This window comes from Pteropus vampyrus, unplaced genomic scaffold (genome assembly GCF_000151845.1).
Source record: "Pteropus vampyrus isolate Shadow unplaced genomic scaffold, Pvam_2.0 Scaffold185, whole genome shotgun sequence".
Lineage (NCBI taxonomy): Eukaryota > Metazoa > Chordata > Mammalia > Chiroptera > Pteropodidae > Pteropus > Pteropus vampyrus.
Genome location: NW_011888966.1, coordinates 824,091 through 842,541, shown reverse-complemented (window position 1 = coordinate 842,541; position 18,451 = coordinate 824,091). Strand labels below are relative to the sequence as shown.

The window sequence follows — 18,451 nt, the reverse complement described above, 5'->3', positions numbered from 1 at the left end:
TTTTTGCTGGACAGCTCTATGTCTAATTTAAGAGAAATAGTAGACACATCTCAAACTATCAAAAATAAAAGTGAGTTACTGAGCTAGGATTTCTTAAAATGTAAGAACTGAGAGAGGCAGCGGGTATTGGACAAAGAAAACAAGACCAAGAGGCTGCGTTTTAGTTTTAGGGTAAGATCAAGAGGTGACTGACCCTCTGCGGAGCCTTGAACAAAGCATTTGGCTGTTCTGTCCTCAGTTTCCTTATCTGTAATGTGAGGGGCTAGTTATTTACGTTTCTCTCCATTGTTAACATTTTAAAATCTAAATAGCCAAGGGATTGACATGTAGATGAGAGATTCAGAGTATCCTGCATGGCCTCAGAGAGAAGGGCTAGTGCCACTGGGTAGGGCCCACAATGAATGGGTGAAGTGAAATCACATATTCATTTCAGCCATTTGTTCAACAAATGTTAATTGAGCCCTTACCCTGTGCCAGACATCACGCTAGGTTCTGGAAAAACAAAAGAATGCAGAACAGGCTTATTGCCTTAATGGAGTTTAAAGATTTCTATTCAAAATAGAGAAAATCTTTCTAAAAATTCGAGTTGCTCAGTGGGAGGGGCAGGCTACCTTGAAGGGCAGTAGTTTATCTGAGGTGGACAGTCACTGGTGGGAAGGTTTTAGAGAGGATTTTGGAATCAGGTCTGGGTTAGATCAGACCGGATACCTTTCAGCCTTAGAATTTTAAAGTAAGGGAGAAAAAAACAAGCCTTGGTTCTAGGGTTGCCAGATTTGGTAAATAAAAAGCAGAATGCTCTGTTAGAATTGAATTTCAGATAAAAAATGAAAAATTTTTTAGCATGGGTATGTCCTAAATGTTGCATGGGATATACTTGTATTAAAGACACTATTTGTTATTTATCTGAAATTCACGTTTAACTGGATGATTTATATTTTAACTGGCAACTCTCCTCAATCACTTGGCAGCAGCTGGCTTACTTTCCCTTCTTTCTCAGTCCCTATGTTGTCAGTAGCAAGGCCCCAAGACAAAAGCCAACATCTAGGCCAGAGCTCCCCTGAGCTCCCACCATCAAGGATTCTCCCCTCTTACTTCCAAGATGGCCACCTCCTGCCGGTTGTGCAGGATCCTGAAGGCAAATGGGTGTCTGGGTCCAAAGCCTGGGGCCACCTCACAGCCTCGGAGGGCGATGGCATTCACGTGGGCCTGAAGGTCCGTGCGGTCCTTGTGGAAATACAGAGTGTTGCACTTCAGGCGGCACCAGCGTTCCTTCCAGCTGTGGTTCACCAGCACATTCAGGTAGCCTGGGAGGGGGTAGACCAGCAGAGTGACCTCTCGACAGCCCGGCCCTGAGGAAACTCAAGGTGGGGGATGCACGTTGGGGTGCATGGGTCTGTACCCCAGGGACAGAACACCTGGATAGCCCTTGTTCTCCAGCTAGAAAGAAAGTTGGGTCCCAGATCAACTCTCTTCTGGCCTGTGATCTCAGGCATCTTCTGAGTTTGTTTCCTGTCAGTGAAATGGGGACTGATAATCACATTTCTGTGTCGCAACACAGCCTTTGGACCATACCAAGCTTGATGAAAAGGGCAGGAACTACTATATAGAATGAATAAATGATACAACTCCCTTTCATGCCTTTTTTCCCCTCTAAAATAGCAAAACTATTGCCGAAAGACAGAAAATAATGGATGATGCTGACACCTGGTGGTAGCATTTGGGAACCAAAAAATCTAACGAAGATAAAAGAGTTATAAAATGAGTGAAGTACAGTCTGATGACTGCTGGGTTTAGAATTCTCTCTTAACATTTTAGATTAAAAAATTTATTTTTTTACCATAACATGGTCTGATTCACTGCTTACAGAATATTTCTGGATAGCCATGTGCTTTTATAATGTTCTTCGGGGTTAGCATATTACTGCATATCTAAAATATATCATTTTCTGTTGAATTACAGTATAGGAAAAGAAACACTGCATTTAAATTAAAGAGATAATATGTTTTCCCTTGAAAACTACTTTAACTTACATTGAATGCATTTATAATGAAAGTACTTAAATATTTTTATCCAAGAAATTTTCTCATAAGACTGGGTGGTAACTTACACACCTGGCATATTATATGCTGGGAAATAAGATACTCTTCTCTCATCATAGTGGAGGAAACTGAAGCCCAAGACAGGCAGTGATTGGAGTTAAGGTCACAGGGAGCACAGAAATGTGGGAGTCAGTTGGCTTTTCCTTCTGCTGAGCATCGGCCTCATGGGAGAGAAGTGATGGAAGGGCATGGATTATTGATGGGTTGGGGGTTAGCTACCTAGTGAGAGGATTCTCTCCTCTGCCCGGGGGGTAAGGTGGATGAGGCCTGGAGGCTCTCCTGGCTTGGCCCCAGGGGCCCATCAGCAGGGTCTGAGCTCTTCTCCTTTGCATGTCTGGTACCCACCACAGCATGGAACCTCTGCTTCAGTGGAGGACGTCTGCGGGTCATCTGCCAGTGCCTTCCTCTTGGAGAAGCTGATGATGCGGGTGATCTTGCGTCCTGCAGCCCTGCTCATTGAACCCTTCAGCTCTGCCAGGCTGCTCTTCTTCCCTTTGCCTGTTGCTGCAGAGATGGGTCAGGAGAGGTGAGGGAGCCCCAAGTTCTAGATCCACCCATTCCTAGCCTTCCCAGTGGCGCTTTCAACCTGCACACAGGGCCTTGCCCACAGCTCCAGGTGTGGATAGTCATCACTTCACTTAGGATTTACTCTGCACTGTGTGCCTGTGGCGCGGCCCCTCCCAGCTCTGGCATCCTTTGCCTGAGCCCCCTGAGGCTCCTACCATGTTCGAAGGTCTCCCGGCGGCCAAGGGTGGAACAGTTGTCACCCATGCCCAGGCTGTCGGAATCTGAGGTCTGCTTCTCTTGGGACAGTCTCTGAGGGGAACACAGAGAGCTGCACATGAGAGGACACACTCAGAAGTCCCTTTGTCAGTTCACTCTCCCCCTGACCTTTGCACATGAGGATTAGCTAACAAATAGTTGTCAGCAGCTTTCATATACCAGGTATGAGAGGGACAACGATGACTCAAGATGGTTATATCTTCAAGATACAGTTGATTTGGAGAGTGAGGCAATTAATTATAATACACTGAGTTAAATGTCCTAGGAGTTTGGACTGTATTCGGCATGTGACAGGGAGCTGGGAAGATATTTAAGAGGGAAACTAATATAATGCATTCGGTTTAGGAAGTTGCCCCCAGTGGCATCATGGGGGACAGACGAGGGAGCAAGACTGGAAGCGAAAGAGCTACTTAATCAAGTGTCATCCTGGCAAGATGAGACTCAGTAACAAGATAAACCAATATGACGGTGAGGATGGAGAAAAGATGAATCAGCATTTCCAAAATAGTCATGACAGGTCAATTAAGTGCCTGTCACTTAATTGGGTACCATGGGAGGTGGCTCAGGGTAGTCACATCTCTAGTACCACTTATTAGTTGTGGAAGTGTAGCAAAATCCTTTTATCTCCCCAAGGCCTGGTTTTCTCACCTGAATTACACTCTTTCCAGTGGGCTGCTGTGAGGTACCAATGAGCCCAAGTGAAATTGGGAGGTCAATGGAGTATCATTTCTAACACCTACATGGTGTGCTGCCATCTCACTTTGAGAAGCAAAACTGTGCCAGCCAGCCTCAGGACAGGATAAAATGATACTCATCCACTTAAAAAGGTGGAATTACAGAGCTCTGCATCTCCTAAACTTTGCTTGCCAAGGGCCTCCCAGACCAAGCTCAGGGATGCTTCCCTATAAACACAGTACTAGGGGCAGGAAAGATAGGAGAGACTGTGTGCTCTTCTTAATTTCCAAAGGCTAGAAAACTGGAAACTGTCAGTCAGATATGGGATAGACTGGCAAAAGTATAAGAATCACTCCTATAAATGATGAAACAGACTATGGTTCTAGATGTTCTGCAACACATGTTAAGTTTTTCATCAAGAGGGGAAGAAATACAAAAAAACACTGTCAGTACTTTGGAATTGAGTTTATGATGATGGCGGCACTTCAGTTACACAATTCCATGGAGAGACAGACTCACTAGTACTACATCCCCACACCCACTCCCTTCCAAAAATACCACCCTAAATGTTTTAGCTACCCTCCCCTGTATTCTCACTACAGGAAAGCTCATCTCTACAAGCTTGCCTCTTTTTTCTCTCTACACACCCTTTGAACTGCACCAAACATGCACCTGTAGGTGTACACACACACACACACACGCACACACACACACACACACACACTCATACACTCATTCACTTACACCATCAACCTTTCTTTCAGGCCCCACTAACAGCAAAGGCTAAGTGAGGATAGGGTTGAACTTCTCCAACATCTTGGGTGCAAGAGTGCCTCACCCTTCCTCTCCTAGTGACTGCCTGCTGACCTTTGCTTCTGCTGCTCCCTTCCCTTGCAGCCTCTGTACCTTGGCCCACCTCTGCCCGAGTGAAATCTTGTGCATTCTTTAAGGCTCAACATAGGGGCCATCTTCCCTAACCCTCCTCGCCCCTCCAGCTAGCATGAGCTCCTGTCCCCTTCACTGCAGCTTTCCAGGACCACTCAGCTAGGGCTGACAAGCCCCTCCTCCTCTCCAAGCACAGCTACACTGGCCTCTTTCCATTCCGTGCTTCCTCTGCTCCAGGGCCTGTTCCCTCTGCTTGGAATGCCTTTTGCTTCCCCTTTCTCACTAATTTTTCAACCTATTGGAAATGTACTCCCTCAGAGAAGCCATCCCTGAGCCCTGAGCCCTGAGCCAAGAGCAGACCCCCTGGCATGCACTCCCAGGTCACCCTCCTAGTACCTACACAGCCTGGCATTTCTAAACCTGTGTGATGATTCTGTTCTTATCTGACTACCTCTGGAGGGTAGCGGTTGTGTCTTTTTCTGTTAGGATTGCACCGCAGTGCCTAGAACAGTGCCTGGCATGCTGCTGATGGTCACTAACTGCTTACCAAGTGGAGTTCACCCTGCCCCCGCCCCCTTGAGAGGTGGAGTGGCAAAGTCATCAAGAGCCAGGCTGCCTGGTATAAATCCTAGTTATTTTTCTTATCAACTATGCGACTTTAGGTAAATCTCTGTGTCTCGGCTTCCTCATCTGAAAATGTAATTCATCAGAATTGTCGTAGAAATTAAATTAGGTAATACATGCAAAGCATTTAGAATAATGCCGGCCTCACAGTCATATTCCATAACTACTAGCTTTTATTATGCATGTAAAACCCATGCATGTGAGTCTTAAACCTCCCCATAGGATTTGGGGCTGAGTCTCTTTCTTACCTTGCAAGGCATAGACACTAGCCTGTATTTACCAAAGGCCTGAGCAACTACTAAATGAGTGCTTCACTCATGTCACAATGGGGCACACTCTTCTGATTGACAGATTTCAGTTTACTTTCCATGGCTCCATTCAAATGTGAGCACTCCTGTCCTAGCAGGATTAATCACTTCCTCTTTTGGCTTGTATTACGTCATGGACATGGGCATTTAGTCACTCAGTAGACATTTATTGAGTGCCTACTGTTATGTCAGCTCTGTGCTGGGCACTCATAGTTGTACACCACCACTCAGAGTTGTATGACACCATAGTTGTATAATAATGCTTGAATCATCACCAGCTTGAGAGTCTCCCCAGGGCAAAGCCTATGCTGAGTCCCCACTGCCAGTCCCAGAGGAAACCTCATGGAGATAGATGTACCTTGTCCAGATCCGTTTTGCACAGGAGGACTGGGGATCTGGGCATGTCCACCCCCTCGGCTCCTGTGATGGGCTTGCTCACCTCTCGGATGACCTGTAGAAAGGATGTACAGCTGTGAGCAGGGGGGAGGGATGCTGTGGAGGCAAAAGGAAGAATGGGGCCTGTGTGATTAGGGTTATTGAGCAAAGGGGTTGGGACCACTAGACAGAAGGTTGACATGGCCTCCTGCCTCATGTGTGGGGGATGTCAGGGTTTAAGAAGGCTTTCTCCCATATCTGTCCCTTGAATTGAAAAGATATGGGGCTAGGAACCAAGAGGCTTGGCTTCTAGACCTGGCTCCATTGCTAATTAGTTGTGTCGCCTTGAGGAAAGCCACTTCCTTGCTATGGGCCTCAATTTCCTCATCTGCAACATGGGTTATAACTTCATTGGGTTGTCTGAGGGCCAGTGAGATGATGGGTGTAAAGGGCCCCGTGAAGCAGGATGCCTTGCACAGGGTGAGGGACTCACTTCTGTGACTGTTGGACCTTCACAGCCCTGTGGGGCAGCCAGGATTATCTCCTCCCTTTCAAAGCTGTAGAAACCGAGACCCTAGGGCATTAACTTACCCATCAAAAGTCACATGGCATAAGCCCATATGAAATAACAGCCACCATTTGTGGTTCACCTTCTAGGTGGCTTAACATGGAGTATTTGATTGTATTCCTACAGAGCCTTGTGGGGCAGGGGCAATTGTGGTCCCCAGGTTACAGATTAGGATGATAAGGCTCCAAGAGGCTGAGCTGTGGTTGCCTGCACTTAACCTCTGGGTTAATGGCCCCCTGGGACAGGATGTCAAGACAGGCCTTTTAACTTGGGGTCTAAGGCTCCTTTCTCTGACCCACTGGTTCCCTTGAGGGCAAAGGCTCCCCCAGCAGGCAAGTTTTCTCCCTTCCTTCCCTTCCTAAGACAAAGGCAGTAATGAGAAACACTAAACATTCCAGTGGGAGAGCTGGTTATCACAGGAAGGAAGGGAGGATGGGGAGGGAGTGGAGGTTGGTTTCTTTGTTCCAGCAGGAACATCAAAGCTGGAGGGAGAAGGGTGTCAGTGAAATGGAGGCAGGGTGGGTGCCGGGATGAAGGGCCTGCTCGAAGGGACTGGGGATGGGGGCTTCACCATCATAGCAATAATCATTGACAATTACTAAGTACTTACTGCTTGGCAGGCACGAAGTCAAGAGCTCTCTAGAATCCCTACAAGAACCATTTTATAGAGGAGGAAATAGGCACAGAGAGATGAAGTCATTTGCAGAAGATCACAGAGCCACTTAGGCCTGAGATTTGAACTCAAGTCTGTATGTCACCAAAGTCCTCCCTCGTCATCACTATGCCACCCTGCGTATGGCCTTTGGAGTAGATTTCCTTGTCAGCTTCTAATCCTGGCCCCAACCACGCGATTGTGTGATCTTTGGCAAGTCATGTAATTTCTCTGTGCCTCAGTTTCCTTATCTGTAAAATGGGAACAGTAATACCCATTGCAAAGAGTAAATGAGGTATATATGTAAAGCTCTTAGTAGAATACATGGCACAAAGTAAGTGCTCAATACACGGTAGCTCTAAGTGTTCTGTGTAGCTGTGAGATGCAGAAGCTGGACCAGATGTTACAAGAATGTACATTTCACCTAAGACAAGGGATGTTTTATTATTTAAAAGAAAAAAAAAAGGATTAGCTTATCTAATGATAAAGTCAGCTTCCTTCTTAGATATGAAGTTCCCCATTCCAGGGGGTGTACAAGTGCAGGCAAGACAAGCCCACAGTAGGGATGTTAGGAAGGGGATTCAAATAAGGAGAAGAAACACAGGCCTCCAGCCAGAGGTCTATCTCCTGGAGATGTCTGAGGCCCATTTCCACACATAAGCCCTAGCTATATGCTGGGGTTAACTCCCCTCCCCTGAGCAAAGTCTATCCCAAGGACAGGAGTCCATCCCACTAAAGGCTGGGTCTTGGAAAGAGGAAGGAAGGGAGGGCAGGCAGGAGGAGGGCACAGGTCCCCCATACCTTCAGCCACTCCTCGGCCTGCTCCCGGCTCTGCAGTGCTAGCACCAAGACCTCAGTAGCCCCCTGGGAGAAGCGTAGCTCGTGCCTCTTGTGCCTGCTGTCCTTAGGCATGTAGATAACGTTGCAGACATCCAGCGCCAGCCTTAGATGTGGCTGCCGGTCCTTGGAGCTTTTATAACACTGGAGAGGGAGAGAAGAGGTCAGGGCTTCCAGGAGTGGAGGGTGGAAGAGAGACATACCCTCACACAAAGACTTGGGGAGGGGGAAGGGGGGCTAAACCTACACCACAGAGTCCTCTGCCACCCAGCCCAGCTGTGGGCACTGCATGAAGACAGGGGCTGTGGTTGTTCATCCCAGAGAAGAGAAGCCTGGGAGGGAGTATCTTTGGGCAATCTTCAGATCTCAGAGCTACCAAGGGGCCCCAGGGGGCACAACTACTTATTAGGAAGAGGTAGATTTTAGTACAATACTAGGAAAACCATTCTATTCTAAAGAACTTCTCTAAAGAGAAGAAACAGGCTGGCTTGGAAGGAAGTCAGCTCCCTGCTACTAACAGGCTACATGGCAGGAATGTGAGAGAGAAGTTTAGCAGAGATAGAGGGTTGAGCTTGGGAAGTTGATAGTTTATCAATAATGATTCTCACTTCCCAGTTCTTATTATGAGGCCAACATTACCTTGATACCAGAAACTGACAATGACATCACAATAAAGGAAATTTGTAGGCTGATCTCTCTCATAACCCTTGTAAAAGCCTTAAACAAAACATTAGCAAATAGAATTTGAAAAAGCATACTGCATTAAGACCAAGAAGGGTTTATTCTAGGAACATAAGAGTGGTTAGCATTCAAAAAGCAATCATATCACTCATCATACAGAAAAAGACAAACCACATATCTCAGATAGAAACAAAAAGTATTTGATAAAATTCTATACCTATTTATAGTGTAAACTCTTAACAAAATAGTAGAAAGGAACTTCCTTCATGTGATAATAAGGAGCACAAACAACTCACAGCAAATGTCAGCCTCGATAGTGAATTACTGAAACGTTTCCTTTGAGATCTGGACTGAGACAAGGATGCTTGCTCTCACCACTTCTATTTACATTGTGTTGGAGGTCCTAGCTAGTGCAATAAGTCAAGAAAAAAATAGAGGGCCTAAGGAGCGGAAAGAGTAGGCATGACCCTGGACTGATTCTGGCCTGGGATTATCTTTTCACTGCCCTAGGGTGAGAAGAGGTCATGTTTCAAATGAATATATGTTAGACAAGGCTTGTCAACAGATTTTGGGGTAGAGAGCTATTATTTTTTTCTGAAATTATGTCCATCTTCCTACTTCGTTATTAAAGGTCCATTTTCTTTTATGAAATAATAGTGATGAGAGATGATAAATTAAAAAAATTTAAGAAAACAAGTGTTGCATGGGCTCAGTTTTGGAAAAGAGATTTATAGAAATGAGGGTGGAAATATCTAATAAAACTTAACAGTGTTTAGCTCTTGGTCAGTGGGATTATAGGTAGTGATTTTAAAAATCATTTTTCATTTTGTTTTTCTCTAGTTTTGTAAGTAAACATGTCTACTTGCATAATGAAAAACAATAAACATTGTTTAAAGTGATAAAAAATTTGCCTCTGGCAAAACAAAACCTTGGTAAAGTATATCAGGTCTTCGAGTTTCCTTTTTTTCTAAATTCTGCTACAGTGGAAGAGCACTGGTCTTCAAAGCAGCAGGCTTTGAAGAGGCTTTGAGCCTCTGTGCACAAAGTAATCCTAGAGGAACCGAGGCAGACACGCCTGTACACACACACACACACACACACACACACACACACACATACACACAGAGGGATACACATACACGCACAAGTCCATGTGAGGCCGAGAGGAACTTGTCCACGCCCACTCACCAGGAGCTGGTCCTCCTTGATGACGGTCAGCTGCTTGGCCCACTGCCCAAAGCGCTTTTTCCGCAGCAGGAAGGCACATATCCTGCAGTCCCTCACCAGGTGCATAGAGGCCTCCTCTGAGGGCCACTGGTGTGTGGGCTGCAGCCCCTTCCCTTCTTCCTCCTCTTCGTCGTAGGACTCATAGGAGCTGCTCATTGCATCCGAGTCATTGTCTGCAGGTGCCATGGGAAAGGACCTGCCTCTGTGCCATCACCCGGGAGGTAGCCCCTCTGCAGGGATCCCTGCTCTGGGTCCCCGGGACCATGAAGGGGTGGGTGTGAGGTGTGGTCACAGTAATGACTAAACCCCCACGTGGATGCTGAATTTTACAGATTTACCACTAGCTTTGGGGCCTTGGTGACTTCACTTCTCAGAGCTTCAGTTTCCTCATCAGTAAAACGGTCATAAAGAAAAATAGTATCTACCTAATCAGGCTGTTGTGAGGATCAGTGAATGCAGAGTGTTTAGCCAAGTGTCTGGCATTCGCTGAGTGCTCAGTAAACATCAGCAATTGTCACTACCTAGCCAAGTGTCTGGCATTCGCTGAGTGCTCAGTAAACATCAGCAATTGTCACTACCGCATCATCTTCACATCTGTTGTCTCAGGTCATTCTCGTAGTAGTCCAGCAAATCCCCATTTTATACATAAGGAAATGAGGCTCAAAGAGAATGAACGACTCAGCTAAACTCAGTCATCCAGGATCAGGGCAAGGGTCCCAGTGGGAACTCCTGACTCCTATGCCAGTGATTTTTCTACTGAACCCCAGGGTCACTGAGAACAAGGGCTTTGGGGCCTCCACGGTCATACTAGGAGTTAAGGGGGTGGTAGGCACGTGCACGCCAAGGGTCAGGTCAAGGCCTGTTCTTTGAGGACAGAACCTGACTGAAGGCCCACCCGGTACTTACAGGAGTTCTTCAGCTCCCCGTTCATCCTGGTTGAGGGGTAGCTGCTGTCTGCATCCTCGTAGTAGCCGTCCATGATGGAGTGGGCTGGGCTGCAGCCATCTGTGGGTTTGGCAGAAAGAGCCAGACTTTGGAGAAGTGCAGGTAGATTCTGGGGCCAGGGCTGAGGAAGACCCTCGATGCCGTGCCCTTGCTCAGGGCAGAGAGAGCGGCATTCCCTGCAACATCCTGGTCAGGGTGCAGGGTCTCCTCTGCATCTCGTCTGTTCTAGCTCCCTCTGTGCTCCTGTCACCAGGAACTGCCCTGGTGGGCCCTGTAACAACTCCAGGCCTTGTTCATGCTACTCCCTTTACCCTCTTATTTTCTCCCAGAGAACTCCTACTTACCCTTCAAGACCCAGCTCAAAGATCTTTCCTTTGACCTTCCCAGGCAGAGTGGTGCGCCTCTCCTCAGTGACGCCAGAGCATTGGTGTGTGTACATGTGTGTCTTGGTTACAGCTTGATCCCTGTGCTGTACAGAGTGGTTTCCCAGCACCTGGGCTCAGACCCTATCCCTGCTCTGCCTCTGCCTCATTTTCTGCCACGTCAACCCATCTGCTCACTTCCTAATACATCTCTCTCGTCAAATGGTTCTCCTCAGCCCCTGCAACTACAAAGGAGGAAATGGACTAAAGGAGATGATAATAATACATATAAAAGTGAATACAGCAGCTGCCTATGCTGAATTTTTCACAACACATCCCCATTCAGGGACAGCACAGTACAGGGATTGAGGGGTATCTCAGATTTTATTCTGTATCAGAATTACCAGGTATCTTTTTAAAATACAGATCCCTGGATTGTATCCCCAGATGTTCTAATTCACTGGTGTGGGGTAGGCTGAGGAATATGCATTAAAAAAAACCCTCAATTATTTAATAGGACATTAAAAAACATATGTAAAAATAGAAAATATATTGAACTCCAAGGAATCAGATTTTTTTTTTTTTTTTAAATATCTAAGGTTATTTTGATGAGATGGGCTCTGGAGCACACTCTGAAGTTCAGTGGGTTAAGGGCATGTCCTTTAGGATTGATCATATTTGAATTTAAATCTATCTCAACCATTTACTGAGTGACCTTGGAAAGAAAACCAGTTTCTCTGCATTTCACATTCTTTACCTTAAAGTGATACGAACAGTTGCCACTATGGATTAGTTATATAATGCATATAAACTCTCAGCACAGTGCATGACACATGGAATGTTCCAGAAAAATGCCAAATATCATTATTGTCTCCTTTGATTTCCATAACGCAGGGATATAAGTATCAGCCTCATTTTACAGATGAGGAAACTGAGGCCAGACACAATTTGCTAGTGATAGAGCCTAGAAGAGAACTGAAGTTGCCAGCTTAGGAGATAGAGGCACACTCCCTCCTCCAGGAAGCCTTCCTTCTCCCAGTCCAGCTGGCACACCCCCTCCTCCAGGAAGCCTTTCTTCTCCCAGTCCAGCTCACTCTCACACCACACCGTTCTTCAGAGCACTGCTCTGGGCTCCCAGCCCCTGCCGTCCATCTGTTTCCGGAGGAAAGTTCTCAGCAACTGGGACATCCAGTTCTATCTCCTGGCTGAGGCTCGGAGCTGGCCTTTCCCAGCAGGAGCATTGAGGCCTCAGATGCTGGTGATATGCCTTGTGAGGTGGGCTGGGGGAGTCAGGGCCCAGGGTGGTGGTGGGGGGAGGTATAATAGGGAAAAAGAAGGGGGCACCAGAGCAAAGTGCTCAGACACCTGGCAGGGCTGGACGCTGTGTGTAAGAGGAAGGATACTCCATGATCGGCTTGGCGCTTTCTCCCTGGACAAGGTCCCTGGCCCTTCCTGAGACCCTCCCTTCCCTCCTGCCCCCGGATCCCCTCTGATCCCAGAGGCGGCTTCTCTGCCCCAGATGAGAGGGAACTGAGCTCCCTGGGGAGGTGGAGGTGCCTCATCTAGCTGAGGGTCTTGACCTGGGATTCAGGGCCCAGCAGCACTTCATCCTCTCCTTCCTCCCCTGTTCTTAAGTGGATGAAATAAAGCCACCTGTTCTCCATACAAACAACTGCTTTCAGTGACATTTGATCCCAAGACTGTCAAGGTTGAAGATAGCCACTGACCACCTGGTCCAACCCCCATTTCACTTTGTTTTAACTTGTTTAGTAATCATAAAAATAATATACCACAATGTCCCAAAAGTGGAAACTACCCAAATGTCCATCAACTGATGAATGGATAAACAAAGTGTGGTATATTCATACAATGGACTATTTTGCCATGAAAAGGAAAAAAGTGCTGATACATGCACTGTCGTGGATGAACCTTGGCAACATGCTGAGTGAAACAAGCTGGAATCAAAAGGCCACGTATTGCTTCTCAGCCTTTTGGCTAAGATCAAGTGTAAAAGTCCACATATTGTACAATTCTACTATAAGAAATATCTAGAAAAGGCAAATCCATAGAGATAGAAAGCAGATTGGTGATTGGAAGGAGCTTAGGGAAGAGGGGAATAGGGAGTGACTGCTTAATGGGTATGGAGTTTCCTTCGGGAGTGATGAAAATGTTTGGGAACTAGATAGTTGTGATGGCTGCACGACACTGTGAGGCTACTCAATGCCAGTGATTGGACATTTTTAAATGGTTGAAATGGTCAATTTTATGTTAAATGTATTTTACTACAATAAAAAATATATATGCCCATGGTGGAAAGCACGATCAGCACAAAAACGTATGAATGGGAATGTGTTCCCTTCACCGAGATTTCCATTCATTTCGCATGGTTTCTTGCATATCCTAGAAAAATTGTTCAGATGAATGCATGTGTGTGTATCCCATTAAAAAACAAGTGGAGTCATGTTATATGTAATACTCTGTATTTGATTACTTTCCGTGAATATCTCTTAGAATTCATTAGTGATCAGCACAGACGGACCTATTTTCTTTATTTTTTTTTGTGGTTGGACAATATTCCACTGTGCTGCTGAATAACAGGATAGTAGCACACAAACGTTATCTTACACAAGGTCAACTTGTAGGTCACCCAAAAACCATCATATAATTCCTTGTATGGAACGTTAAGTCCCTACACCCAAGCCAGTGACTTAACTGATCCTCAAAGAACAGCCATCTGTTACAACACTGAAGAGGGAGCATTTAGGTTAGTACCGACTTCAGTGCTAGGGACTGTGTTGTATTGGTCCTCTGTGTGCTTCCAGCCTAGCACATTTACATGTGTGTATCTAGCCCCTCTTTCTTATTTTAAGGGAAGGGGAACAGAGGCCCAGAGCGGGAAAGGGGATTATACAAGGCCACGCAGAACTGGGCCTAGAACCCAAGCCCCTGAGCCCTGGGGCCACACACATTGGCCCACCTAGGCTGTCACTCAAGAGTCCAGGTGCTCGGGCAGCTCCTCAGGAGGTGGGCATGGCTGGGTGGGTGCCAAGCTTGGAACTTCAGGAGAGGAGCCTGCAACCACTTACCCTTGACTCCCAGGGGTCTAGAACTTACTGTGGGAGCTGATGTACTCGGGGGACTTGCCAGGCCCCAGGGGAAGGGCCTCCTCATAGTAGTCCTCGGGTGGAGGCCTGTTGGGGAGCGGTGGAGGCAGGTCGGCTGCCTGGAGGGGAACGAAGGAGGTGTGTGAGACCAGGAAGGCCAGGAGAACAGAGGGGAGCAGCAGAGTGATAGGAAGGGGGCTGGGGAAAGGGAGGCAGGAGTTCCCAGAAGGCAGGATGCAGTCTCTGAATGTGAAGCCATAACATCTAACAGACTTGCAGAGGGTAGAGCTGGGAAACCTTAAGTTTATTTGGTTGGTCCTGTGTTTCTTATCCAAATTAGTTAAGCATCAAGGCTCCTCTGAGATGTCTAAAAGTTTTGTAGACTGCCACATAGAAATAGTTATACTTGAGTGAGCATATACAGAATTATCAAAAGTTACCGTGAGTTGTGCAACACTTTGCAACTATGTCTGCATACTTGTGAAGAACAGCAGGACAAGTAAATGCGAGACATGTTACTTAGCAAGGCCAAGAGTTTAGGCTCTGGGGAAACTTGCCCTAATTCCATGACCCCAAGGCTGGGCACCCTAGATATCATCTAAACCTTCATTCTGTAGGTGAAAAACTCAGGCTCAGAGAGCGGAAGTGATTTGCCTAAGGCCATTCAGCAGCAGGGAGGAGGGCAGAGGCCACCCAGCTTCTGGTCCAGGTCTTTCCCCATCACTCCACCTGTATTACTGCAATCAGAAGTTTGGGTGGGGAGGTCCTCTGGGCCTGAAGGGACAAGTCAGATCACAACCTTATCCCTGCTCAGCATGGGCACAATGAGCACGAGTCATTAAAATGTTCTCATGGCATTGTTTTTGTCCTTAACTACCACATGGAAGAGAGAACAGGGTCCTGTATAGCCAGGTGTGTCCTCAGTGTTCGGGAGAGAGCTTCCCTTGACCCCTCCAGAGGGACCGAGGGCCTGAGGTTCTGAGAACCTAGGCTGTGACTCACATGTTTCAAAGATGGGCTCTTGGCTGGCTCAGGGCTGGCTCCTTTGCTGGGCTCCCCATCGTCTTCTGGCATGTCCCGAAGGTCACCCAGGTCACAGTCTAAGGAGCATAAGCCATTGGGCAGAGAAGCTGAGGATGAGCATGGCAGAACAGGAAGAGGGCTGGATTTGGGGTCAGAAGGCCTCTACTGCCTCCTCCATTAATAATCCTGAGCAAGTGGCTTCACCTCTCTGAGACTCTCATCTGTAAATTGGCCTTGTCTATCTCCTAGGGTTATCGAGAGGATTTTTGGTACAGTGCTTTGGAAATTTTCAAGGGTTATGTTATGAAAGCATGGTATATTCCCTAAGTCTGGTAGTCCCTAACACTCTCTCACCTGACCTATAGCTTTCTCCCTGTGCTGAATAGTGCTGTCTTCCCTCGAGAGAGAGCAGGCATTGCACACACCCTGCACGTAGCCCAGCTCAGCTGCTCCCACGCCCAGGGTGCCACTGCTGGTCCATCACAGCCTCATTTTCTGCTGAGCTGCTGGACTGCTCAAGCCAGGGTCCCAGGCGGCCACTACCAATGGATGCAAGTAGCAGGAGAGACAGAGCCCTATGTGCCATACCTTCATTGGCCTGTGCTTTCACCCTCCCATTCCTCAAATCTTGGGGATGATTTTCCATAACCATACAGGTTTTGACTAGACTTTCAGACCTGGCAGGGCCCAGAGAGGCCCAGGGACATGCCTAATGTGACTCGGTGTTGTAGTGTTGGCGTCGGGTCCAGGTGTAGGTATTTCCCTGCCCAGTGAGGACCCTTCCACAGACAGAGGTTGGGAGAGGATCACTGTACCAAATTCTTCAAAGAGGGACTCCACGAAGCTGGGCCCGGAGTGGAGGTCAGCTGTGTTCACATACAGGTAGGAGACATCTTTTGCTGTGAGGAAGGAAGAGAACATGGCAGCAGTGAGGACGGAGGGGCCTGCGGCTGCTGACTGTGAGGAGGGGCCAGGTCTCCCCTGCCCCACTCAGACTTCTGTCTCACACAGCACTCAGCTCGCAAAGCATGTGCACAACCGAAATGATTTCTCTAATATTCAAACTTTGTTTTCATGTTTACATTGTTTCCGAGGATCTCCTTCTCCAAATGGAGAAGGAGTTCTGTATAGAAAACAGAATACAGGGGCTGCTCTGGAGATGGCCAGGGGACAGGGCCTCCAGAAAGCACAGCTGGCAAACTTATTGCCCCTTTCATTCTCCCACAGTCCTGTGATGGCAGCCGATGGCATTGACCTTTTTTATCACTGGGAAGTGAGGCTCGAGAGTCACTCAGTAGTGACTTCCCACTACATCACTCAGACTCCTCCCACAGTGCAGGCCATGGACACAGCTCATTAGAGTTCACTGAGCTCTTGATTCCCACATATCATCTCGTGGGCTGACTGGGGTGTAGAGAAAAGGCTGGAGCAGATGAGGTCTTATTGCAGGGCAGACAGTGAGGCAGAGAAGCTGTGGGAAGCAGAGGGCGGAGCATGAGTAATGATGTGGGTTGGTGTACAACTCACAGAGATGAGTGTGTATGAGTGTGTCTGTGTATAGCAGAGTGTGATGTGTATGTGCTGTGTCTATCTGGTGTATGTCAGACTGCATGTGAGGATGTTGTGTGTTGTGTGCTGCGTGTGTGAGTACATGCTGTTGGTGAGAGCATGCTGTGTGTGGGTGGTAAGTGTCTTCTGTAGTACATATTTGTTATGAATGTGCTATGCATGTGAGTTGCATGTGAGAATGTGTTGTGTGCATGAGTGTGGCATGTGGTGTGTATGGGAGTATGTGTGGCATGTGCATTGTGTGTGTACGAAGAACACAGCCAGGGTTGCGGTGGAGAAGGGCTGAGGGAGATGAGGACAATGGCCAGGCCATGCAAAGTATCGAATGCCATGCTATGAGGCTTAGGCTTCCTTCTGCCAGCAGGCCCTGAGGAATTACTGAAGGTTCTTGAAGAGGTCCAGGCAGAGTGCTGATGGCTGACCTGGGAGGGGCTGCAGGCTCTGCAGGAGGGAGGCCACAGCCATCTTCTTCTCCAGGGTGGTGTCGCTGAGGTACTCGTGATCCAGGAGGCTGAGCAGCCCTGTGAGCTCGGGGAGCAGCTGCTCTAGCACTGAGGAGGAAGCATGGTCATGACTCTGTGTCTGGGATCCTGGCCTCACCCACCAGAGCCAGGGAAGCAGGGGCCAGAGGGCAGGGCTGGGTATACAGGGAGACCTCAAAGGCCCTCATACAGCTGTCCCAGTGCTGGTTGCCCAGCCTCCCTTAGGAGAGCCCTGCTCAGTTAACTGTGACGTCCCTCTGGGCCTTCCCACTCTGCCTGAGACCTCGCATGGCCTTGGCCCAGGTTTACTCTGGCAACTGAGCCCAGGTAGCTGGAGCAGTGGCACTTAGGCTTCTCTTTGTCCCAGTATGCCCTCTGCTTTGCAGGCCCAGGGGTCCTTCCTCACTGCAGCTTCAGGTTCAGTGCAGGTCCCAGGCTAGAGCCCCTGGCCATCCAGGACACAGGCAGGAAGGGAGCCTTCCTGTCCCATCAGTTCATATACTTCAATCTCTGGAACCTTCTGTTTCCGGTGCCTTGGCAGGAGCCAAACTAAACATTAACCCTTCCCACCCCAGGCCCCAAACTATCATCACCACACTTTCTACACTATACCAGTGTTTTTCAAACTTGAGTATATAGAGGAATTAGCTGGGGATCTTGTCGAAATGTAGATTCTGACTCAGGAGGTCTGGGGTGGGACCTGAGAGTCTGCATTTCTGACACGCTCCCAGCCGCTGTCGTTGGTTGTGACCACTTGGAGTTGCAAAATCTAGAGCGTGGAATCTTTTAAAGACTGGAGCATGCCAAGACCATGATGTCATGAGTATCTCCCTGTCCATCAGAGTGACAGAGACTTGGTTTGCCTTAGAGCTGAAGATCAGGCTCATTATAGCAGTAGCATTTTTTTGTAACTCGCCAACCACTTGTGCATAATAATAAAAGCTAACTTGTGCTGAACAATTACTGTGAGCTGTGCTCAGCCCTTTCATACTTATAGTCTTATTTAAATATTAAGACTTATTATCTCCATTATATGGAGGATGAAACTAAGGCTCAGAGCAGTTAAATAACTTCTCCAGAGTCACACAGCCAGCAGAGCCTTGATTGGATCTGGTTCCCTCATACTGTTCCTTTAACCATAGCACCATATTGCCTGGTAGTATTTTATAGTCCTACCAACAGGTTTTGAGATAGGTCCCGTGATCATCCCTGCTTTTTAGATGAAGAAACCAAATCTCAGAGAAGATAAGTA

The 18,451-nt window shown here is 47.5% G+C and overlaps 1 protein-coding gene and 1 long non-coding RNA gene across 3 annotated transcripts in view; one reads left to right on the top strand and one right to left on the bottom strand.

The window, feature by feature from the left end:
• The window catches only part of AFAP1L1 (actin filament associated protein 1 like 1), a 65,540-nt gene that overhangs the window by 22,017 nt on the left and 25,072 nt on the right, over window positions 1–18,451 (bottom strand). For both annotated transcript variants that reach the window (XM_011371126.2, XM_011371127.2), the window contains exons 2-12: window positions 17,140–17,268; window positions 15,964–16,047; window positions 15,128–15,225; window positions 14,136–14,244; window positions 10,621–10,719; window positions 9,676–9,887; window positions 7,771–7,950; window positions 5,733–5,825; window positions 2,822–2,915; window positions 2,445–2,597; window positions 1,093–1,304 (exon numbers count right to left, since the gene is read on the bottom strand). In XM_011371126.2, the coding sequence (XP_011369428.1) occupies window positions 1,093–1,304; window positions 2,445–2,597; window positions 2,822–2,915; window positions 5,733–5,825; window positions 7,771–7,950; window positions 9,676–9,887; window positions 10,621–10,719; window positions 14,136–14,244; window positions 15,128–15,225; window positions 15,964–16,047; window positions 17,140–17,268 (1,463 nt within the window). The remainder of the gene's footprint in view (window positions 1–1,092; window positions 1,305–2,444; window positions 2,598–2,821; window positions 2,916–5,732; window positions 5,826–7,770; window positions 7,951–9,675; window positions 9,888–10,620; window positions 10,720–14,135; window positions 14,245–15,127; window positions 15,226–15,963; window positions 16,048–17,139; window positions 17,269–18,451) is intronic.
• Window positions 1–18,451, top strand: part of LOC111746357 — a 65,384-nt gene that overhangs the window by 24,683 nt on the left and 22,250 nt on the right. The window lies entirely within an intron of this gene.